Source organism: Mauremys reevesii, linkage group 1, assembly GCF_016161935.1.
Source record: "Mauremys reevesii isolate NIE-2019 linkage group 1, ASM1616193v1, whole genome shotgun sequence".
NCBI lineage: Eukaryota > Metazoa > Chordata > Testudines > Geoemydidae > Mauremys > Mauremys reevesii.
In genome coordinates this window covers 271,482,996-271,508,559 of record NC_052623.1, presented here as the reverse complement: position 1 = coordinate 271,508,559, position 25,564 = coordinate 271,482,996, and the positions used below count along the sequence as shown (strand labels likewise).

The following is a 25,564-nucleotide window of genomic DNA, read 5'->3' as shown; positions in this document are numbered from 1 at the left end:
GGTGAAGACTGAGCTGGAGCTAGAAAGAGTTGAGAGCTGTTAATAGCATGGTAAGGAAGAGATCATGTGTGTGGCTTTAATATTTGTTATAGCTTTGATAATTTAGTTCCAGAGATTGGGGGTGGGGGGTGTCTTTCCCAGATCTAACTCTACCCTCCCTTCAACCTACTCCAGGTGAGACGTACTGTTTTGTGATTCTAGCTGGATTGTGAGGGAGGGGGCTGTTAACCAATCATTGCTGCTTTGTATTTGAGCCAAGAGTTGGCTAGATGCTTGGCAGTGATTACCATTCATCAGCCCTTCTCCCTGGGAGCCTTGTCCAAGTGCTGGTCTTCAGTTTTTCAGAGCAGCGGAGGTTAAGCAGACTGCCTACTGAGCAATAGGAATTTATCTTCCCTCGAGAGCCTGTGTTCTCTCTCTCTGGCTAAGGATAGCATAATTCCTTAGTAGTAGCTTGCTAGCGGCTTTCAATGTCCTGGTGACTGTTTGCGGGATGGGGTTTGAGTGAAAACTTGAACAGAAACCGAAGAGCTTAGTTTGTGGCAGTTAGGCACAATTCACATATCTGCCTGTGCAAGTTCCAGTATTTGTTTATATTTTGTTTTTAGTATTTTTTAAAGGTAAAATGCACATTTTATGTGCTTCTGAAAATGAGGGTGTTAATACTGGCAATAGTCAGACATAGTGCAAGCAGGAGCTGTACAGACGTGCATCTTTCAGTGCGCCTCAGTTCTGACCTGCAGAACCCACTGTTCTTTCAGCTCTGCGTTTCTCCAAGAGGTTGCCTGTCATGGTTTGTGGGGCTTTTTAATTTGAAATAATGTCTCTGCAGAATTAGGCTGAAACCATCTAGCCGTCTCTATTCACTTAACGTATGTTTAGAATCATAGATCATAGATTATTAGGGTTGGAATCATCTAGAGGTACTCTGATACCATGTGTATGTGATATAAGAATCTCCCTAATAGATAGAGATTTATGAGTTATTTTATGTCTGTATAAATTTACAGGTAATCAGCTGTATTTAATCTCTTTCTAATGTATGAAGGATAGGGAACTGGAAAGAAATGGAGAGTAGTTTGGTGTGTGTATGTGGTTCCTTCACCCTCCCTTGAAAGAAGCAGATGGTTGTGGGTCCCAGGAGATAGAGGAAATGGCGTTAGACTGTCAGTGAGTTGTGAAAAGCAGCAGCATCTGCCAGAGTGGAGACTTGTTCAGCAGCAGGAGAGTGAGCAGTAGATGATCTCTGCCTTGAGCAGTCAATGGAATTGCAGTCCAATAGGGAATTGCTGTTGTGCGGGTTGTTGCCGGCAACCTTCGTAATAATCCAGTTGGTCAGGCATAGAAGGGAGATAAAGGGCCGATTCCTGCACTTTGGCCGTCTCACTTTATTGAAATTTCTTACCTCTATTTATCCATCACTAACAGAACCATAGTGTGAAAAAGTTCCTGACCCATTCTGAGCAGGGCTGGTCATGTAAATGAACAAAAAAATGGGCATGTTGAACGTTATGGGGAAAGACACATGCTTCAAAATGCTCTGTGCTTCTGTGATGCTGCAGCACTCTCAGAAGAGCAGGATAGACTGGGCTGAAGCTATATAGGGAGGATTGCTATAAAATTATAAAGGAGTGTTTTGAAAAATGCAACATACTGTTTTATGGTGTTTTGAAGTTACTTTTTTGTCTGCAGTTAAATCGCAAAATACACTCTTCAAAATATTCCGTTTAGTTTGAAGATATCTTTCCACAACTTCAGCTCATTCTCTGCTGCTCCATCTCCTCTGCTCTTATTGATTGTGCTCTGTACAAGAAAGATCATTATGGGGAAGAATACATGTGGGAATGTCCTCTTTTATTGCTGCAGGGCTATGGCACTTCAAAGGAGCAGGCAAAGGTGGAAGGGCATGTGCCTCAAAGGAATGACACTGGGCATTCAGAGTTCCATTCAAGAAGAATCGCTGACTTGGACCATGCCCTGTTAGAATCATTAGCTTTGGTTGGCCAGGTCTAAAAGTGAGAATGGAGGGGGTTGGTGCAGGGGGTGGTAGAGAGCTGTGTGATTCAGGACTCCTGAGGAGGCCTTTTGAGCATAACTGCCATGAGTGAAACTAGGACTGGTGTCAGTACTCCTCAGGGAATTGTGCACCAAAAAATTAAAAATTCTGGACACAATATTTTAAAATTCTGCATATTTTATTTGTCAAAATAACACAGTATACTTACTCCAGTTTAAATTATGTTGGTAATTTATTACAAAATACCTGTCAGCAAGTATGTCTATAACTATACAGACAAAAGCCGTATTGGAGCATGAGCTTTCGTGGGTGAATACCCACTTTGTTGGATGTATGACAAAGTGGGTGTTCATGCACGAAAGCTCATGCTCCAATACGTCTGTTAGTCTATAAGGTGCCAAAGGACTCTTTGCTGCTTTTACAGATCCAGACTAACACGGCTACCCCTCTGATACTTAATACAGACAAAGATTCAGGAAATGTTTTTTGACAAATAGATTCCTTACTAGCCATATTAATACAGAACTTTGAGTAATAATTCATTTAAACTGCAATCCAGAAACATATTTCCTGTGCCCCTCAGAAGCAGGTCAAAGGCTTGGGGGATCAAGGGTAATGGAGGAGCTGAGGGAGAGGCAGGTAATTGCTGGGAAGAAGCCTGGGTGTGAATTTGGAGGTTTGTTGGTGTGGGTGGAAGAAGTATGGAACAGTTGTTTTTTTGGGGTGGGGGATTGTTAGGGAGCCTCCTCCATGCAGACCCTGGCTGACCCCTAGCCTTTCTCATTCAGTCAGGCACATCTGCCCCTGTGCTCATGGGCTCCTGCACCCCCACTCCCATTCAGCCCGCACCCCAGTATGTCCTCCTCCCCCACTAGCCCTTCAGAGCCCCAGTCTGTGACCCCCTCCCCAGCATTCAATGTGCCCCATACTGTCTCGTGTCCTCTTCTCCTCCCCTCCCTCCTCCCGTGCCCTCTGATCTGGCCCTATGGGCAGAGCACTGTGAGGAATGTAGCCTCTTCTTTTCCCTAGGGCTGCTCCCGCCTGGGAGTGGCTGCTCTCTGTTCTGGCGCTACAGCAGCCTTTGGTGGGCAAAAGGGGTAACTGCAGTACCTCTCCAGCAGAATGTATTTTCTGTGGAGGAGAAAAAAAATTATGCACTAGACATGAATTCTGTGCATGCACAGTGGTGCAGAATTCCCCCAGGAGTACAGTACCTAAGATTCTCCTGTGTGTGGCTGACTTTACAGACAGGACTTGATAGTTTGCCAGGAAAAGCCATTTGCTACATGTTGAGGCTGGTTATCGTCCCATGAGTAAGTGAATTACAAAACTTGCCTGGAGGTCCAAGCAGTTTGGTATAGAATTAAAGTCCTAGAAGTTTTACCTTTGGAAACCAGGGGTCATATTCTGACAAATAAAAATAAGTTAGTTGGTTTTTTTAATCCTGGACCTCAAGGACACTTCCTTATGTCATAAATATTGTACTAGTTTTTCATGGTTGAGGGTTGCTGCTTAAAAGACACCCAGGAGTTGATTTAGTAAAGGATACTGCAGATCAGGTACATTGGCATAACTGTGAGAAGACTGGATTTGTACAAGTCATGAGAACTGGCATCTCAGACTTTCCTATTTATTACATCTGCTTTGAATCAAAGAGGCACCTGGCATATGGTTGGAGGAAGCTGATTTTGCTTTCATACTCAGTCATTTACATGTTAAACTATATTCTTCACTGTCTGCATGGCATGGTGGGGAGAGCAGTGAATGCCTTTTGTCAATTTTTTCCCTGATTTTTTAAAAAGGGTGTTATACTATAACCCCCTACTTACTATACAGACAAGAACTCCGTGGATCAGATCTGCGACTTGCTTGGTAATAAAAGACCAGTTTTAGATCTGTATATATGTATAATCTGCGTTCAAAAGACATCTTTGTTATGGTCCACATTTCAGGTGATTCTGACCAATTGTTCAAGCACTTATTTTTTTTAATGCTTTTTTGCCACATTTTATCTCCAAAACTGAATTTGCTGTGTTTCTTATAGGTTTATGTTTTATAACCAGAGTGTTCTTGTAGGTATTGGGGTGGATTTTTTGTTGTGGCGCTCATAACCTTAAATGGAATCTGTGCTAGCCACATGACAGGTCCTTTTATAAAGAAGGGAAACTTCAGCCTGTCAGAAACAAGCTTTCTTCAAAAGCTTTCGTTCGTTTATGCTTTTTGAAAAACACGTACTTTACTTATAAAGTTGCTCTCTGAATGAAATACACTGTAGGCCTAATTCTCTAAAGCCATTAAGGCTGCAGTAAGTCAGTGAATAGCTCTCACTCTGTTGCATTCACACCCATCTGATAAAATTATTAAATATATGCACAAGTTGAGATATTAGGAATAAGTAATGGAAATTAAAAATGGTCATCAGATAAGTTCTCTCTCACTGAAAATAAATGTACCAATTAGGGCTGTCAAGCGATTAAAAAAAATAATTGCACGATTAATCGCACTGTTAATAATAGAATACCATTTATTTCAATATTTTTGGATGTTTTCTACATTTTCAAATATATTGATTTCAATTACAACACAGAATACAAAGTGTACAATGCTCACTTTATATTTATTTTTATTATAAATATTTGCACTGTAAAAAACAAAAGAAATCTTAATTTTCAGTTCATCTAATACAAGTACTGTAGTGCAATCTCTTTATCATGAAAGTTGAACTTACAAATGTAGAATTATTTAAAAAATAAATAAATAACTGCATTAGAAACCAAAACAATGAAGTGGGCAGCATTATCTCCTGTAAATGTAAACAAACTTGTTTGCCCTAGCGATTGGCTGAACAAGAAGTAGGACTGAATGGACTTGTAGACTCTAAAGTTTTGCATTGTTGTGTTTTTGAGTGCAGTTATGTAACAAAAAAAATCTACTTTTTTAAGTTGCACTTTCATTATAAAGAGATTCACTACAGTACTTGTATGAGCTGAATTGAAAAATATTGGAAAGATTAAAGAGGCTAGGACTCTTCAGCGTGGAAAAGAGAAGACTAAGGGGGGATATGATAGAGGTATATAAAATCATAAGTGATGTTGAGAAAGTGGATAAGGAAAAGTTATTTACTTATTCCCATAATACAAGAACTAGGAGTCACCAAATGAAATTAATAGGCAGCAGGTTTAAAACAAATAAAAGGAAGTTCTTCTTCACACAGTGCACAGTCAACTTGTGTGGAACTCCTTACCTGAGGAGGTTGTGAAGGCTAGGACTATAACATTGTTTAAAAAGGGGACTGGATAAATTCATGGTGGCTAAGTCCATAAATGGCTATTAGCCATGATGGGTAAGAATGGTGTCCCTAGCCTCTGTTCGTCAGAGGATGGAGATGGATGGCAGGAGAGAGATCACTTGATCATTGCCTGTTAGGTTCACTCCCTCTGGGGCACCTGGCATTGGCCACTGTCGGTAGACAGATACCGGGCTAGATGGACCTTTGGTCTGACCCGGTACGGCCGTTCTTATGTTTTTATTTATCATTTTTACAGTGCAGATAGTTTTAATAAAAATAATATAAAGAGAGCAATGTACACTTCTTATTCTGTTGTAATTGAAATCAATATATTTGAAAATATAGAAAAACATCCAAAAATATTTAATAAATTTCAATTGGTATTCTGTTTAACAGTGTGATTAAAACTGCCATTAATTGTGATTTTTTTATCACAATTAGATTTTTTGAGTTAATCTTGCGAGTTAATGACAATTAATCGACAGCCCTAGTACCAACATCTTTCTAGCACTGAAGACCTTTATTTTGGAGACATGCCATTCTTGTGACATTGATGGGTTTTCCCCTTAGCACCAGGTACACCTCGTCTTTATCTTGTGTGACAAAATGCTCAGGTTGGCCTCAGTCCTCTTGGATTGACATGTCAGTGGTAATGAAGGATAGTGATTTTTATACCAACTAGGGCCCCATATCCATTCTCTGTTCTGCTAAGTCTCATTTAAAAGTTGCTATAGACATATTCAAGTCTTCATACTGCAATTCCAATACCGAGGTCATCATTGTGTTCTGAAACATCTGCCAAGAGACTGGACAATGGAGGCCTAGTAGGTGCAAGGAATGTTGATAGTTCTGTTCATCCGGCAGCTGGTAGAGTTGTCTACTATTTAACAGTACATTAAGTCCAGTTGCCGCTGCTGTGCAAAAGTATGTTTGAAAAACCTATCGTTTTATCTGCTGGATGGTGGGACCCATTATTTGATGTTTGAAGGGAATGTACTGGTAATCTAAAAAGTGATCTTTGGGACCTGGTGGCTCTCGATAAATTTTGAGAAAGTAGTGCCTGAAATTGCTGAAGTTTGTGTGGTGGAAATACCAGGAAAAGGTGTATGGAGGGAGGCGATAGAGGGCTCACCTATTTGCTAATATTTCTATCTTTCTATCCCTTTCAGAAATGTTCCCACTGCCAGGAGCCAGGAGCCACCTTAGGCTGCTACAACAAAGGTTGCTCCTTCCGATACCATTACCCGTGTGCCATTGATGCAGGTAAGAACAAATAAGATTAATAATATCTTACACTTATAGGACACATATTGCCCCCAAAGTATTCCAGAGCACTTTACAAACTGCTATACTCTGAATCTCTTAACCCACCAAGGGAATACAGTAATGTAATGGGATGGTGCATGGCAGCTGATGCTAAAAAAAAAAAGCATGGCAGCACTTTGGAACAAGCTGGATTGAGAAATGTAGAAGAATCTTCTTGAAACTGCAGAAAGAATTCTAAATTTGTAGAATGCAGTTAAAAAAACTGGAATTTAGCCATGACATGGGAAATGAACCCCCTTTCCCCCTGAAAAATGTACAGGCTGTTTAAGGACTCCCAGTAATGAGAACCTCAGATTTTTCATGTCACCTGAAAGACGGCACCTCCTACAGTGACATGCTCCTTAGCAGTACAATTGGGCATTAGCCTGGTAGATTCCAAATGGAAAGTGTCACCTGCTGAGTCATAAACACCACTTCCAGTAGCATCTCATTTGTGCCCACACAAGTTTCTTATCCAAGCTCTGACATTGCTCGCTTCTGGTATAGCTTTTAGAGGAGCTGCTCCTTTTGCTCAGTGATCAGAGTACTAGTGCTATCTGTGTGTGCAGTTGTCTGGTGTGAACATAGATTATTTAGAATGGCGGTTCTCAACCAGTGGTCCGGGGGGGGGGGGGGCAGGTTTCAGGAGCTCTGCCAAAATAAACCAGAGAGCAGGGTTGGCGTTTAGGTGCCCAGAGCAGAAGGCTGAAGCCAAAGCCTGAGCAACTTAACTTTGCTGGGCAATTGCCCTGCTTGCTATTCCCTAGAACTGGCCCTTGCTTTTACTCTACTGGATATGCAGAAAAACAGTTGTTGTGGCACAGGTGGATTGTGTAGTTTTTATAGCTTGTTGGGGGTTATAGGGGGAGCTCAGAAAGAAAAAGGGTGAGAACCTCTGATTTAGAAGACAGGATTAGGGTTGGGCATTTGAATGGTCCAAAAATTATTCGTCAGATATTTTAAAGCGCTAATTTATTAGAACAGTAACAATGGTAACAAAGAAGAGTAAGACCTTATGGTCTCCAGTAGACTTACCCGTAGATACATATGCCTAATTACAAGAAACAAGTTACTTAACTGAGTTATTTTAACTTGGAAAAATGCAAATCACTATTAAATGAAGTTCACAGAGATTAATGTAAAAAATGTCCACTAATTTTGGTTGCCCAGTTTGAGAGGCCTTAGGACATGGTGTTTCAGAGTACTCAGCATTATATGACACTTCATTTGTTCAAAGAATAGCTCACGTTGACATCAGTTGTAGCTTTGATTTCACAGCTGTTCTTCAAATCAGAGCCCAATATCTCAAGCTATGCACTTGGAAAATGAGGAACCCCCAATTACTTGATCATGTGTGAAAAGTCTGGGTTAAGTGACTTGCCCAACATTACATAAGAAAATTCTGTGGCAGAGGCAGGGATAAAATTCAGTTCTCCAGGGCAGCATGCTGCCCTAACTATGAGTCCGTCATCTTTCTTCCTTCTATTCCCTGCCTCTTTCCCTACACACCTTCCAGCTTCTGCAACATGAAGGAGGGATCCTATAAACAATCTCCTCTATTACGCAGGTCTGTGCTGTGCACTGGATGAGCATGGGTCCTGTGGGGGAAAAAACAAGTCATCATGTAATTTGACTGTCTCATAATGCATATGCACAAGGAGGCCAAATTTGGCAAACTTACTGCTGTCATTTCCTAATTTTTGCATACTTGATGTTCTTTTAACATAGTTTTATGTGTAACTTCCTAGATCTTGAAAAAACAGAAATTCCATCGTGTGGCATCATAGTGACACCCATATGTTGTTAGCACGGTTGAAATCTAGAGCCACTACACAAACACTTCCTGCATGAGCTAATGGCTTAACTGAGAGTAGTGGTAGGTTATCGTACTCTGCGGACCCATATGAAAGGGGGATGAGACACCTTGCAAATGAGTTTCACAGATATTTATAACAGCAGAGGAATGGTGAGACTCTGGAGTCTTGGATTTCATTCCAAGCTCTGTAGGCAAGTGTGCTTTACCGGACATAAATTCTTCTGCCCATTTCCCCACAAGTAATTCTTTCTGCCCCATCTTCTCCAGCTAGTCCCTGTCCCAGTCCTGTATCTTCTCCATCCCTGGTTCCTTTTACCAGTTCGTCTCCTCACCTAGCCAGTCTCAGTTCCCCCCTTCTGGTCTCCAATAATCATCCACAGCCCCCACTAGCTCCTAATCCCAGTCTCTTTGCCAGCCAGCCCCAGTTTCTCACCCAGCTCCTCATCTGATCTCTCTCCTCTCTGCATTATTTGTGTTTTTAAAAAATAATTCTAGGAATATTTGTGGTAACAGTCATGTTTGATTTTTAAACTAAATACTTCCCATTGTTTATAAGTATTTTAGTAGCTGATTAAGTTTTGGTATTTGAACTACAGAGAAGAACAAGTACAGCACAGCTACCTTCCTCCTTTTAGTGTCTGAGTCCATTTTCAGTAAACAACAAGAACAGGAATTGAATGCCAATCATAAGACTTTGTACTAATATGCTGGGGGACTCTCTTTTGATTTCTGGTCCTGATGGTTCATCGGGGGATCAATTTGCTGGGGGATGTCCCTTTAGGATAGCAGTTAGTGCTCTGTGCTTCTACACTGAAGATCAATTTTTAGTCCTAGATCACTAGCCTGGTCCAAATAAACCAAGTTTTGCACCACTGTTGCTGATTGGCTGTTGAGGAAGGCACATGGTTAATAAACCTGCTCCAGCCTGTACGTACAAATGCTTTTATATATCCTAACTCTATCTTGTGTTTGATCTCCTTACATACAAAATAATCCTTGTCAAAATAAGACACCCTTGTGTGCAAGAGAGCTGAACTCTAGCTCTCCACTTGCATATGAATCAAAATTAAATAGTGCCACTTAAATAATTTCTGTATGAAGATAGGACAAAGACAATGGTGAAATCTAAGTCCGTTGGAAAGGCAAAGAAATTTCTACCCAGATTTGAGGGAGCATGTTTAACGCTTCAAATATTGGGGTGGCATGACTACAAGGGAAGCCAAATCGACATAGAATTGGACTTGTGGCTACTGCTCTAACGACACTCAGCCACTTTTGGAGAAGCAAAGGTATTACTATGAAGTGTAAAATGAAGTTGCTGCAGTCTCTTGTCTTCAGCATCTTGCTTTATGCATGCTAGACATGGATGCTACAGAAACAGGATATTGACACTCACTGTCTTCAAATTGAAATGCTACACTAACAAGGAGGTAATCTTCCAAATTTACAGCATAACTGTAGTGATACCTGATTTCAATAAGATGGTAAAAGGAAACTTGAGTTTGTGTGACATTGTGGTTTGGGTGAGTGGAGGAAGAGTGGGAGCAAGTTTTGCAGGGACTGGTGGTGAATGCCAGGATCAGGGGGCACCTGTGGTGAGTGTGATTCAACGATGTGGCTGACTGGACAATATGTGGAATGGCATGTTTCACAAGGCTGTGTGAGGACACGTGGAGGAAGATTGCTGGCCCATGACTCCTATGTGTTGTGTTTACTGTTCGTTGTGATGTGACTTTATGGTACATTGCACTACGGTGGTAGTAATAATAATATGGAGATGGCTATTGTTAACGTTTCATCTGTGTTTAGCTTTCATCTGTTCAAATTTATAAAGAGCCACTGATGTCTGAGATAACTTAGTCCTAGAGACATCTCCATGGAAACAGGATCCTTGTTTCTTGAGATTTCGCATCAACTCCCTCTATTTTTTTTTTTCTTCCCCACCTGGAGTCAAATCCTGATTGTTACATCACAGTTGTCTCCACAGCATCTATATTGTGTGATATCACAAACAAAGGATATGTACTCCATAAACAGAATAACTAGCAAATGATGAATTCTTAAGGGACAAAAACCCTCTTTGCTTGCAGATATTCTTTGTCTCTCTCTCTCTCTCTCTGGTTTGTTAACCTTCACAAAGTATAAGGGGATATATGCATAATTGTGTGTTAAAATCCTCTTTTGTTATATATTTTCCCTGATTGCTCCATGGAGGAAAACCTGCTCAAACAAGGTGCATGGCTGCCTTTCCATCTTCCTTCTTGAACTGACCTTAGCTTGATGTATTATTATCTTGCTATCTAAAATTACCTCTTGGAGTTGATTTTTAAAGTTTACTTGACTGGGTAATGAAATGTGTGACCTTAGATCACCAGTTCAAATCCAGGCCAGGTTGATAGTAAGCGAAAGTTTTTGCCATCTTAGGAGTAGTCAGTGGCAGTTGTGAAATGATCTCAGTGTCTCTCCCATTCCCAGTGTGGAGATAAGTGTCCCTAACCTTTAACACTAATTACCACAGTTGGCATTAGTTGGCTCCAATGTTGGCATTTATGGCAAAAAAAGACGAAGATTGAATAATAGATATTGAGCTTTTTTCACCCCGATGCATGGTCCAGATCCAGGGCATGAGTTGTCTTGACAGGAAACGGTGTGTGGAAGCTTATACTGCCCACCCCTATGTGCCCTTCCCATTTGGGGGATGAATGGAGGATTTCATCTGTCACCAGTGCTGAATTCACTAAAAGGAGAAAACAATCTTCTCTCTCTCATATTTTCAGGTTTGTTCTGATGGTTACTGTGTTGTACAATGATGATTATCTTCATGGTACAGTCTCATTGTGCAAAATTCCTATCTTTATAATGAGGCAGTCTTTGCTATACTGCATCTGAAATTATTGCCCTTAGCGCAGGGATAAGGGTTTTTATTCTTTTTTAAATCTCTGAAGTAACTTAGGCTATTGCATGCTACTTCCTTTTGATTCAGGCCAGAGGCATTGATTTTGAAACTGAGAAACGTTTCATACCAGCAAAGGAAACTCTGCTTGGGTGTCTAGAAAGCGTTGCCCTGAAGCCCTAGGTGCTGTCTGTTAAACTCATCTAGCAGATTGGAACAGCAGAGAGCTGTAGTTATGCTACATACTTAAGATTTTAAATTAGCACATTTTATTAACCACAGTGCAACTTGCTGGCAATCTGGGGACATTGGAGAGGACACAAGGTCATAAATGCCTTGCTGAATTCTTACACTGGTGATCCACCAGAAATAACGCAGTAATGAGATGCTGGCTGACTAACATCAGGTATTTGGAGGTGGCGTCAAAAGTTTGACCAAGAGTGGTGTAGCACCATACGTGACAATACCTAGCAGATGCAGGTGAACCCCCTATGTAGAGTGCACTGCAGCTTCAAGATTTGATTGTGAAATGGAAATGTGGGGCACTTGGAAATCCCGAAGTAGAAGGCTGGAGCTCTAAAGTTTGCACTGCCTTGTTGCCTTTAGTGCACCCTCTTCTATGGATACAGCACTTAACGGTTCCAGGAGCTGTTAATGTAGTACCTCTTAACAATGCTAAAGTCACTTTTAAAAACAAACTTGATCTGTTCTAGTGTCCTTAAAAAATGTGAAGTCATTAAACGGTTTCTTAGATTAGTGAAGCTTCACAGTTAGAGTGTGGAAGCAGATCCAAGAGCAATATGAGTGACCCTGTGGTATATCAAGCATGTGCCAATGAACAAAACTTGATCACCAGATTTGGGGTTGGAAATCAGTCACAACACACACACACCAACTTTTTTCTGCCCCTGATGCTTCAGGGACTTTCTGCTAAACATGAGGGACAGTCACTTTCCTCTGAAGCATAAAGCAGGGATAATATGCTAAGATGAGATGGGTGTATCTCAGGGGTTCTCAAACTGGGGGTTGGGACCCCTCAGGGGGTTGCAAGGTTATTGCATGGGGGGTCGCAAGCTGTCAGGCTCCACCCCAAACCCCACTTGACCTCCAGCATTTATAATGGTGTTAAATATAAATTAAAAACACTTACAAATATAAGGCCGGGGGGGGAGGGTCACACTCAGAGGCTTGCTATGTGAAAGGGGTCACCAGTACAAAAGTTTGAGAACTACTGGTGTATATGGTCTTTCCTGTCTTTGTATTTCTAAGGGTTAGAATCCATGAAGCCAGGAGAGATTTGTGGGTCTGCTCTGACTTTTACTCCTTACGCAGCAGTGAGGCATTAGGGGAAAGTTGGGCTTGGCATATTGATTGTAGTAAAGACAATATCACTCAAGTCTATTGGTAACTTAATTCACTAAAATATTCCTGAAACCCCTTTCCTCCAAAAACACCCAAATAGTAATTCTAGAAGAGATCTCTGAATACAACATCTATCTGAAAGGTATGATCAATACACACACATTATGCAAAGTATACTTTTATAAATAAAATAATCAAATTGCTGTCTGTCTTCTCCTCTAGATTGTTTACTAAACGAAGAGAATTTCTCAGTGAGGTGCCCCAAGCACAAGGTAAGAGGAAACCTCTTCCCTGCTAGGTCCATTCAGTGCTGTCCTCCTCTGGGCTCTGTCTACATTTGTTTTACTGAAGTAATTTTATACCCAGATAACATGTTTTAGAGGGAGGAGATGCTTTTAGACGAAGCCGTGTGTGTGTGGTTCTGTGGGAAGATGCATTTTTGGGGATACGTATCTACCTAGAAGAATACAGATTGCTTAAGAAGATCTGTGAAGCCTACTGTATGTCTTTGCCATTTGCTGTCTAGACCTTCAGAGAGACTATATGAAACCCAGCTTAATTTCCTATCTTTTATGGTACAGTCAATACACTCCTTTTTGAGTGCTATACTGCAACTTTTTGGTGAAGGTTCTTTCTGGGCTTTACCAGGGATGCAAGAAGGAAGGGAAAACATCTAATGGAAAAGTTTTAATCAGCTGTTGGAAGCAAGGACTTGCCAGAAATAGAAGCAGCTATTGTCATAGTTCAGCAGCAGTTACCAGGTTGAGTACAGTTGCTCAGCTGATTCTATTTCCCTCACGTCCTCAGTACAAGATACCGAAGCATCAGCCTGTATAACTAGGTGATCAAAAACATCAGGAGGAATGGCGATTCTGGTGGCTAACAGGAGTCTATTTAAATTGTGTGAGAGTATAGACAGCACAACTTGTAATTTAGATTTTGGGATGGGGGGGAGGAGGATTCTGCTCCTTAGCACTTGCAAGAATGCTTCAGAGAATTCAGTTACTCCATTCAGGTACTTGTCAGCAGCTCTCTTCTACTGTGCTTTGGATTAGACTGACATCTGGTGGCGTCTGGTCTTTTTACAAGGTAGTTCTGAAAGATAAAATCTATATAAAGGAGAAGAGTATATTGAGCAAGTGGTTTTACCACAACAAGCTATTTTTATGTATTTACCCCCGCACTTTTTAAAAAACAGTGGTGGTTTGTTTTTTATGTTAAAAATTCAGATCCTGTCTAGCTTAGAAGACTCTAGGCCTTTGGTTCTCAATTTGTAAGCAATCATCAGCCTTCCTTTTTCTCATTCTTTCATTTAAAAAAAAAAATTTAGTCCTCATGGTTGCAGAGAGAACCTCAGAAATGTGGAACAAGCATAAACCAATGCACTAATGCCTGCCTGAATCAATATTTGAAAGGTGTGAATTGCCCCAACAGCTGGATGAAACTGGTGTCTTTTTTTCTGACACTTGTCTACTGTGATTGTGAAGGATCTGTAACACAAGGATTTCCTGGTTTTGCTTTCCACTGACAAGACATGTTATAGCAGTGGTTCTCAAACTATGGTTTGGGACCCCAAAATGGGGTTGTGACCTCGTTTTAATGGGGTCACCAGGGCTGTCTTGGACTTGCTGGGGCCCGGGCCTGGAACCCGACCCCCACCACCCAGGGACGAAGCCTAAGCCCACTGGCCAGGGCCAAAGCCCAAGCACGGGGGCTTCAGCCCTTGGCGGCAGGGCTCAGGTTGCTGCCTGGTGCTGAAGCCCTTGGGTTTTGGCCTCCCCATCCAGGGCGGTGGGGCTCTGGCTTTGCGCCCCGCCCGCCCACTAGGGCAGTGGGGCTCAGGTGGGCTCAGGCTTCAGTCCCCCACTCCTAGGGTCATGTAGTAATTTTTGTTGTCAGAAGGGGGTTGCAGTGCAATGAAGTTGAGAACCTCTGTTATAGGATTAAAAAAATTAAAATAAAATAAACTTTTAAAGCTTTCCAGCATTCAGTTCTTGCAGATAGGTTGCGTTGGCAGTGCTGAATTAGTATTTGCAATGATGGTCCTCAAACTACAATAGGAAAACATTAAAACACAGCTGCCTTGTGACTAGAATGCAGTCGGTTTTATAAGCTATTTGAACACAGTTCAGTTCACTGGTAAGCTTTGAGGGAACAGAGGATGGCAGTGGAACTGAAACAGGTACCTGATGAAGCTGTAAAAGTGTGACTTTACTAACAGTAAGCCCAGTGCAGATCTTTTGCCTGTTTTATGGGAAGAAATTGGCATTCGTCATCTGCAGCTTTTTCATGGTAAAGTTTTGAGTCACTTGTTTGAGCTCAAGAGAGAATGGAAGGATTTTCTTTGCTTGAATGTGGCTCTGCCCTTGCTGAATGCTTCACTGATCAGCATTAGTTTGCTCCAAAGCTTCCTGGGAAGAATTACATGGGTTCTCAGCCTGAGGGTCATGACCACCTTACCCTTCCAATATTGTAAATGGGAGGGTGGGGGGGCCAAGCTAGAGATGGTTGAGGGATGATCCTGATATGGAAAAAGTGGTCTTGATGTGGAAAAGGCTGAGAACCACAGTGTTAAAATGACTCACTGGAGAAAAAGTTAAACGGTGACTTTGCGAGAGCCAGAAGGGTGAAAGTTTAGTAATTGAGAGAGGAAGGGACTTTTAGTTAGACTGTTTAAAGCTCTTTGCTTTATGTTAATGCCTATTTAACCTCAGTAGCTAATTAACACTAGACACTCTGTCTCTTTAATTGAGATTTGAGAGCTAACTTTATAAATCCTCTGACACATCCAGTGGGTGCTCCAGCCGAGCCAGGGATGGCCATGCTCTACATTCCTGATATTTTTAGGGTTGAGTAACAGTGTTGGGGGAGAGAACTTTTAAGCCTCTTGTATAGACCATAAAATGGCACATGCCCAATGTTTCAGAAATCCTTTGCCAGTCACCTTTAAAGGGTTTTATTGAGAAGTTTTGCTTTTTCTTGTGAAATTCTTTATATATATATATATTTTTTAATTTAAAACCAAGCTCTCCACTCTTGCTTAATGACAACTCTTGTCATGGGGAAAATCTTGTCTGAAAATCTGTATAACTCATTCCAGTGTACTGACTTTTCTTTCTCTCTTTCATTCTCTGTGCCTCTCTTTCCCTCCCCTGTCTCTTGCTCTCCCTCATATCTCCTTGCTCCTCCTCCTTTTGGCTTGGGTCATCAGCCCCTCCTTCCTTGCTCTCTTCCCTCCTTGCAGAACAAGATGGTGAAAGGCAGTCTCAGCACAGAGCAGTCGGAGCGGGGGTGAGGGGGGAAGTGTGCTCCTGGGAATGGAAATAAAAGCAAGCACAGGTGAGTTGCGGGGAGGACTTCCAGTTCCCCCCCTGCCCTCTCTCCACTTCTGTGGGAGAAGTTGGGGCAGTTTGTACACACACAGAGGTTATAACTGGGATTGCTTTGATTTTTGTTCCTTAGTTTTCTTCAGGCTAGTGGTTTCATTTTTGTATTTCTTTAGCAATTCCCTCTGTTTACTGGTTAAGGGCAAAGCTTAATAACTGCCCTTCTCTACTGTTGCTGGATTTCACCCAACTCCCACATTCAGTGCCAGAAACGTCCACTCATACTTTTGTCTCTTCCATGTGCGTCAGAATCTGGCAGAAATTTTTCCTTAATTTTATGGAACCTAAATTGTTAGTGAACTTCCAAAAACCAACCAACCATTAAACAAACAAAAAAACCCAACCCCACCACCTCACTTAGGTGTAGGATTGCCACCTTCTTAAACTTTGTACTTGGGAATACACTAGTCTTATTGTACTTACAGTTTTGTAATGTGGATGTTTCCAGGTCAGAATTTAATTGCTTTTATATTTCAAAATTATTATAATTGTGCAGTGATTATAGTCTTGCAAGCCTCTCACTTTTAGCATGCAGGATACCTCTACCCAAACTGGGGCAAGAGGTGATCCTTACTAGGGACCTGTTACACTCTCCTCCTCCCATACCAAGCCCTTTCTCCTGCCAGTCCAACCAAACTGGAGCTGAAGTAGGTAGAGTCGTATCTGTGTGGCCACAATCTTATGAATCTCTAACATTTATCCTTGTATTGGTTACCAAAATGCAAAGTCATTGAGAGATGTACTTCCTCATACCCTGGCTCTGCAGAATATCCATTTAGTTATCTAGATAGCTTGCAGATCACTATCAATATGCAGCGCACCCAAAATCAAAAGTCATTGCTATCTGATGGCAGCTTGGTGGCCTAAGGCCAAATCTATACCACAGACCTTTATCAATATAGCTATGTTGCTCAGGGGTGTGAAAAATCCACACTCCTGAGAGATGTAGTTATACCAACCTAACCCCCCATATAAACCAGCGCTGTGTCGACAGGAGAGAGTCTTCTGCCAATTATCACTACTGTCTCGGGTAGGTGGATTAACTACACTGGTGGGAGAAGCTCTCCTATCGGTAGGGCCCTATGAAATTCATGGTCCATTTTGGTCTATTTCACAGTCATAGGATTTTAAAAATAGTAAATTTCATTATATCAGATATTTAAAACTGAAATTTCACAGTGTTGTAATTGTAGGGGTCCTGACCCAAAAAGGAGCTTGGGTGGGGGGGTGTCACAAGGGGGGGCTACAATATTGCTACTCTTACTTCTGCGCTGCTGCTGGTGGCGCTACCTTCAGAGCTGGGTTGCCGGAGAGTGGCGGCTGCTGGCTGCGAGCCCAGTTCTGAAGGCAGAGCCACTGCCACCAGCAACGTAGAAATAAGGATAGCATGGTATGACATTGCCATTCTTACTTCTGCGCTGCTGCCTATAGAGTTGGGCACTTAGTGAGAAGCCGCCACTCTCCAGCCGTCCAGGTCTGAAGGCAGCAGCGCAGAAGTAAGGGTGGCAATACTGTGACACCCCCCATCCCAAAAATAACCTTGTGACACCCCCCCACACACACACACACACAACTCCCTTTTGGATCAGGACCCCCAATTTGAGAAACACTTGTCTCCCCTGTGAAATCTGTATTATATAGGGTAAAAGTACATAAAAGACCAGATTTCATGGTCCATGATGCATTTTTCATGGCCTTAAATTTGGTAGGGCCCTACCTATCGGTGTAGGAGCATCTTTGCTAAAGTGCTAGCAGTTGCGCCACTATAGTGCTATACGTGAAGACAAGCCATAAATGAAATGAGTTTGCAATTTCAGAGTCCTGTTGGAGCAGGTGTCCCCAGTCACCCCCAAGTTGGCACTAATTGGATCTCTTGACCTCATTCTGTTGCTCATTTGCATTACCCTGGTCTTGCTTGCCTCTGTCCCTTTTCCCTGATTCTGCAGATGAGTTGCTCTTTTACTTCTACTGCCTTATCTAAGTACAGCTGTTTCCCCCTTCTTGACTCCCTTCTCAGCCACTTCCTGATAAGTCTTGCCTTAAAACCTTCCTTATTTCTCTAGTCAAGTGACTACAAAGTGGTTTTTGTGGTATTTTATATGAAGTGAGATTTAATAAATTGTTTTGTATTTTATATGTGCAATAGCAGAAAACAGTTAGTATTTGGTATTAGGACTCTGTGATGTGGCTGTTGGCTTGGTTTAGCTCAGCTCTTCTGTGATTTTTAGTACTCTTACATTCTGAGATTTTCATTAAAGAAAAATAGCTATTCAAACAAAATTAACCATTTTTATTTATTGTCGATTTTTCCTAAATAGTAAAGATCGTCAAGTTTTTTTAATTAAACTTTTTTTTTGTCTTCCATAAAGTGTAAATGATGGTGTGGCTGAGAAATAATTGGATAATGGTCTAGCAGTGTGTGTTGCTGGTGTCTTTTGCAGCTCTGTAAACTTGAGCAGACATGGAGCTGGCTTCTTTATGATAATTAGGGTGGACTGTTTAAATAAAAGCAGTTTAAATTACTGATTTTAATCATATTTTAAATCAGTAACCAGGAAACCTTGGTTAAAAGAATAGATTTTAATCTTGTTTTGCATTTGTACATTTTAGTTGTTTTGCTAAAGAGAGGTTGATTCTCACTGGCCGGTAGCCATTAAAACATGCTGATTTGCAACTATATAACCTTTTCCATTAAAACTGGTGCTTCATTTTTCTAACCAGGTGGATACACTGTATCTATACACATGTATTTAAGCTGTTATATAGCTTAACTTGCATTTATTGAGATTCTTAATTTTTTACATGTTATGATAGAAAATGGTTGAATGATGCATTTCTTATTTATTAGAATAATTTTTTACTTGTTATTTGTGTTAAGCTCTATTTGGATGGAAATTAAAATTCAATTAAAACAGCATTTTTAATGTATTAAATAGAACCACCTTAAATGTGCTTGATACTTAAGGAAAAAAGTTTATAAAAACAATGTTTTAGATGCAAAACTATCTAATTTATTAAAAGAAAGTGTTGTCTGTAGTAAGTAGATTGAACTAATTGTTTCTGGTCACTACACCATTCAAGATTTTAGAACTAGGAGATCTCATCCTCTGGAAGAAGAAGACAATCTTTCCTACTTTTTTAATTCTGACTTCGTTTCTTAACTTAGAATTAACTAGTAATTGAATTGAACTAGTTGAATAAACTGAAATGAGGAAGTTATTGTCTACACCTGCAGAAATGACTCTTGCTCTCAAAAGTTGTTTAGCAGTACAGCAAAATAGGTTGTCAGTTTCAAGTTTAATTTTAAATTTTTATTTTAAAAAACAAACCTTATTTAATTTAAAAAAAATAAAAATTGTTTTTAATTATTTTTAAATTATTTATATGTATCCACCCTGATAACTGTTAGATCTTTGTTTTATAAGACTTCAGGAGTCAGTGAACAATAATGTGTCCTTAATTTTTTTTCATGTGGGTTTTTCAATTTCAAGTTGCTTAACTTGTAGTCTGTTCTTAGAGGAAAGTATCTGCATAGTTTTCCAGTGTTAATCCCCTCTTGCAGGTCAGTCTAGTCTGAGTTTCATGCTTGATCCGTTTTAAGTTCCACGAGGCAGATACCTGTCATCTTAGCTTTATAAAGTGCTTTGTACAGCTATGGTGCTCAAAGTATTTATTATTAATAATAATAATCATTGTAGTCTGTTCTTCCCCTCCTTCTAGAAGTTCCCCCAGTAAGGAAGCAGTGGATCCAGGACATTTGCCCTTGCTTGTGACAAGCCCTCTTAGGTGAGGGGAAGGATTAGGGTGTCAAAGAGGGGGAAAACTGTTCTTCTGACAGCTTCTTTCCCCTTCCAACTCTGCCTCTGTCTCTACCTCTCCCCTCCTCCAACATTCTTCTGCTCCCCATCGGAAGTTGTAGTTATGCCTCTCAACCATCCAACCTGCCAATGTGAAAAGTACGCCTCCGCAGTGCGTGGCAAACCACACTGGTGTTTTGTTGTATGCCACACCATAAACAAGTATCTGCTGCTTGTGGTGTGGCATACAACAAAACAAAGGTGTTCCACTTTTAGAGTCAGGTATGTGTGGGGTCCCTTTCCAGGCTTCTGATGGATTCAGGAATGGGTTCTCTACATGGGCTTTTCATGGGGCACCAGGGAGAGGGCCTGAGTGATTCCTGCCCAGACTGCCCCCAAATTAATTCTTGCAACATCCCCATACAGTTAATGAGGCCCCCAAATGTATGCAGCCTCCCATATTCCAATCATGCCCTTCACACACACACTGCTGATTTGCCATCCTCTGTTGTCCCTCCCAAGGGGCTGCTGTTGGTCATGATCCTCTTTCTCTCCCCCCCTTTACTCCCTTCTCTCTCCAAGGAATATAGAGAGGCCAGTGAGCTAAAGACTGAAGCTGCTCAGGAGGAGCCAGTGTTAGATTTTGAATAGGAGAGGAGCTGGTAGGCCTAGCCCTAGACATTATTCACAGGAGGGAACAGGGAGCACATCAGGCTCTTGAGCTGCAGGGTTGTGTTTGCTCCTTTTTTCTTTCCCTCCTGTGTAAGCCCAGCAGCACCCTCTCCTGTCTGACTACCGCTGTAAACTCATGGGCAGCTCCCCTCCTTTCCTCATAGGCCTCTTTGCTTCTGGGAGTAGAGGAGCAGGGAGTCCGGAGCTGCAGCTTGAGAAGCAGCTGCTTCCACTACCAGCCAGCAGCCCCTGTCCTGCAAACTACCAGTTCATTGGTCCAGAGAGCCTGAAAGTAGCTCTAATGTAGAAGATGGTGCATAATGCAGTACAGGTCAGAACTCTGGTTGTAGGGCTGCAGCCTTTGCTACTTACCTGGTTTCAGGGACTCTCCAAGCAGCCCAGTCTACGTCTCACAGTACTTCTCATTTATAAATGTGTGGGTCATGGTCTTGTTACCCCCTACGGTCTTCTCCCAGGCTTGTTAGTTCTTCCACCCGCATGGGTATTTTTGTTGGAGGAATGGCAATAAATTGTCTCTCCACGTTTGGGTATTGGTTTTGGAAGTGGAAGGTTTATGATACATTGCTGCTTTTCCTGTTTTGCTGTAAGTGGAGATTCCTGCCTCTCAGGCCAAGGAAGCTCTAACTGGAGGCTACAAGGCTAGAGCCTGATGATGCAAGCTCTCTCCTTTATAGCTTAGTGAAAATTGTTAAATAACATCTACTTTTAACCCATATAGTAGGGCTTCTTTCTTCTCAAAGCTGTAAGGGAGGTCTGCTGCTTAAATATATATGGCCACCAAATCTGGCTGACCAATTCTTGGCACAGGACCCCAAGGAAAAGAGGCAGGTGATTTAAAGCATCTTTATGCTCCTTCAGTCATTGGAGCCAGTTTAGCCCATAACAGAAGTAAAAGCGGCTTCCATGCTCCTCTAACCAGTGCTTGCTTGTAACTGCCTGCTAGAGCTGTTCTGCTGGCCAGGGGTCACTGGAGCTAGATGCTCCCTCAGCACTGTACCTCCCACCCCCAAGATGCTACCGTATGTGAGCATGAGAGGGGAAAGAAAGTGGGGTGTTGCAGAGCTGACTATGCCTGCTGAGGATTCTCCTCCTTGCTAGAATCTCCAGCTGCTCTGTTGGGGCATCTTTAGGGCCACTTTGCACAGCAGGCGGGGTGCATCAGGGCCAGACAAGGAGACACGGATCTGGTCCATAAGCTCTGAATAAAAAGCCTGGTGTGAAAGTATGGAGTAGTATGAGTTAAGGCATCCTCAAAACGATGACAAGGATGTGAGAATCCCACAGGGGAGAGGAAAGGAGGATAAAACCACAAGTATATGAAAGCTGGGTGTTGCATTTCTCCTCACCTCGTCTCTTCTCCCAGATACCTCTAATTTGGAGATACTGGTCTCTCTCCCCATCCCTCTATAATAGAGAATGTCTTATGGATCCTTTCCTCTCATTTGGCCTTGCACTCCTCCCCCCGCCCCCATCAAACTGTTCTTGTAAGTTTGAATAAATGTGATATGCATAGGTAGTTTAGGGAAACTATCTTCTCAGAGTGGGACAGATGTGTGTCCTGTTGCTGCTTTTGGTGGAAATGGGCTGTAATGTTGCCTGCTAGAATGGAAGGAATAGACTGTTGGGGTGGTTGGTTTTTTTTTCTTTGTTTTTTGGCTGCTTTCATTCTGATCTCCGTAAGGGGAAAAAAGGCCTGCACTCTAGTGCTCTGGATCAAGTTCAAGAATGGGAGTGGGTTGTGTCTGTTTGCTGCTTCTCTCTTCCTGAGCCAGTTTGCCCCTAGAACATTTGTGTCAATTCCAGATATGGAGAGCGACTGTGTGTGAGTGCGCCTGGTGCTCTGGATTTTTTCCAGGAACAGGGAGGAACTTTATACATGTTGCGCCTGTTCCATCCCTGAGTCAGTGCCTAATGCTCTGGATTGCTTCCAAGCATGGGCAAGCCACAGTTGAACAGAAGCCAGAGGCAGCAGCTTGGGCTTGCTACTCCTTCAGTAAGGGTTTACAATTGCACGATAATGAATCCCAACAAGGATTAGCTGCCTGAGCTGTTACGTCTAGGAATTTCCCTCTCTCCCTCAGTGATATCTCCTCTTTATAATAGTCTGTTATTTTTTACACACTTGCTTCATGTCTTTTTGCCCTTAGCCTTATATTGCTGCATGTGAGAATTTTAGCGGTATAGTAGTATGCTTGCTGGGATGGGATCTACTTTGTGTGCTGATACTCCGAATAGCTTGTCTTTTCATAACACAGCCAGCTGGGAGTTCTGGAGTTGTAACTGTCGGTAGTAGGTGTGTTTTGTGCGTGCACCCCTAATGCTATTAACTGCAGTACATACGTCCAGCATAAGTTGTGGGTTTTGTTTTTCACTTGAGCTCATTTATGAGGGGGAAAGGATATATGGGTGTTACGTGAGCTACAGCAAAGGAATATTCTTGCAAAATAACTAAATCTTGGGTCACAGGAAGGAATAGAATATTTAAATATTTTAATTTTTTTCTTAGCTGTGGCAACTTGTTAAGGGAGAGTGAGGTGTTTTCTAGAAAAGTGAACAGGAAGTGTGGCTTTAATTGTGGAGAATTGGTCTTCTGTTTTGAGCTACTTCAGTCACAACTATACGTAAACTCCTGGAGTTCTGTATCTTTCCTCATGCGATTTCTTGATCTGTGCAGTTGAAATACTAAATATTCTAGAGAAGGACTGGCCATTCCAGAGTTTGAGGTTTTGCCTGAAGACACCCCAAGATTTCCTTACACTAATCTTACCCCTGCAGTTTGCAACCTACAACAAGAAAACAGCATAAGGAAATGTAAACTATACACAAAATGTGGCTCATCCTCCTTCTAGTGAGGACTGGTCACTTCACAGTTTCCATATCCAGTTTTTAATTGTCTGAACTCAATCATCAGTTTCATTACAGTCCCAGGTTGGTATTGGTTGAAAGTTGTTACTATCTGATGGCTGGTTGGTGATCTGTCTGAATGAAATGTGTTGGCATCTCGGTCCAGTTCCTAGTGGGCAGGAGTCACATCACAGATCCACCATCATAACTGATCCTAATTGGGCCCCTTTGTTGCCAGTTTCCAGCAAACAGACTGAGGATTAATGATCTTCTCACTGCAGGAAGTGGTTCTGTGTTATAAGGTCTGTGGCTTGGTGGTGATAGTGGAAACGTATGCTCCTGCGGCTGCCCATGCTGTACCCCTTCTGTAGCTAAATAGATTACAGTCTCCAAGGCTTGTTAATCCGATACCTTTCACCACATAAAATTTGTTGTAAAGAAATAACAACTATCATGCTTCTGTAAACTTAGCTCTTGGCATTGCTGTTATGTCAGGTTGTTGGGTAAGCTGCTCTGAAGTCCTGGTGGCTGTTACAAGGGTAACTACTAATATTGCTGTGTTCTTTGTTTTTGCAGGTTAGGCTGTTGAGATAAAAAGCGGTGGACATTCATGACTGAATGAAATCTCTCCCACTGTGCAGCCATGCCCCCTCTTGATGTGCCTGCCAATGCCAGCACTTCCTTCATAAATTCTTACATCACACTCAAGACTGATGACATCACAGAATATGACCAAGGAGTCTGAACCAGCTGTTTCCATGGACACAAACTCCATAGTGACAATGGGGAGGGGAGGGAAAAAGAGGAAACAGGTGGGGGGAATTAAAGAGGGAGGGATAAAATATATATATATATATATAAAGATCTATTTTTTAGTCTTGGAAGACTTTGTTTTAAATGAAAGGTGCACTATCCCTTTTTATGCATTTGATTCAATGTTTAAAAACACAGATAAATTCACAATTTCTTCTAGCTACAGTAAATGTTAAGTCCAGAATCCAAAGGAGGCTCCTGAACTATCCCCCTTTTTGTTGAAAAGGGAGTGGAATTATGCATTCCACTAACCAGATTTGTCTCCCTCCTCTTCTCCCCCAGCTTCTGGAAGAAGAGCTCAAGATTTAAAGAAAATAAAACAAAAAATCCTCTTTCATGACAAAACTGCCTGTGGGGTAGGAAGGGGGGATTGGATGGCTGCAGGCAATGAGTTGTTCATATGTGTATGTGTGGGGAGTGAGTTTACAATGTTTTCTTTTCAAGAAACACTATTTATTTTGATTAACAATAGAAGCTTGAAAAACATCTGACTCCTAGGTCATGCGACTTGTGAAGTAAAAGGTAGCTGCTGCTAGCCAAAAACACACACCCCATATAGATGTGGATATGTCTGCACCAAATGGTGGGTGCGGGGAGGGTGTTTCTGCCATTCGTGGTAATGATGAACACCCCTAAATCATTCCAAGAAGCTGCCGTCTCTTTTGAAAGCAGGCTAAAGGAGGATGTTGGTTTGTCTGCCAGGGTGGGAAGTTGAACAGGAAGTCTGAATGTTGATGGAATCAATGTGTGTTTAAATTGTCCAGGAAAGTTCAGTTAACCCTTCTTTAGTGTGTTGGTGGGTTGTTTTGGGGTTTTGTTGTTTTTTTCCGAAGGAAGGGAGAATGTCAATTTAATAGCCTATACCATATGGTTATTTTTTTGTAAATTGTGTAATTTTTAAACATTTGAGTTTAAAAAAACAAATAAATTTTTTCTTGTTAAGGCCTTAAGAAGGGGTTAGTGCATCTTTCAGGGGTCACTCTGCCATGGGAATAAAATAGCTGTTTCACAAACAGTTTTATATTAAAAAAAAAAGCTTAAAAAACAAAACAAAAAACTAATAAACTTCATTTTAACCTTGTTTCCTTTTGTTTTGTGAATGTAACTTGGCTTGTTGAAAGAGAGGGGGAGACATGCTAACATTCAGCTGCCACATTTTGGGTTGTTTGCCTTCTGTCATCTTTGTGTGTTTCCTTCACGGATGAGATTTCCTTAACCATCTGGACTGGCCAAGGAGGAGGGAGACAGTGAAGTTTTTATTATTAGGATTTATATGGTGCCTAGGCATGGCCAGCATGACTTTGGATCTAAAATGGGGTTGAGGAGGTGAGGAAATCCTTTAAAAAATG

The 25,564-nt window shown here is 41.6% G+C and overlaps 1 protein-coding gene across 3 annotated transcripts in view; it reads left to right on the top strand.

The window, feature by feature from the left end:
* The window catches only part of TCF20 (transcription factor 20), a 107,963-nt gene extending 82,667 nt beyond the window's left edge, over positions 1–25,296 (top strand). Inside the window, exons 3-6 of one of the 3 annotated variants that reach the window (XM_039491873.1) lie at positions 6,476–6,569; positions 12,905–12,954; positions 15,894–16,021; positions 23,979–25,296. In XM_039491873.1, the coding sequence (XP_039347807.1) occupies positions 6,476–6,569; positions 12,905–12,954; positions 15,894–15,977 (228 nt within the window). In that variant the 3' untranslated portion in view covers positions 15,978–16,021; positions 23,979–25,296. The remainder of the gene's footprint in view (positions 1–6,475; positions 6,570–12,904; positions 12,955–15,893; positions 16,022–23,978) is intronic. The other 2 variants (XM_039491857.1, XM_039491865.1) reach the window with 2 other exon arrangements.
* The last annotated feature ends 268 nt before the right edge of the window (positions 25,297–25,564 follow it).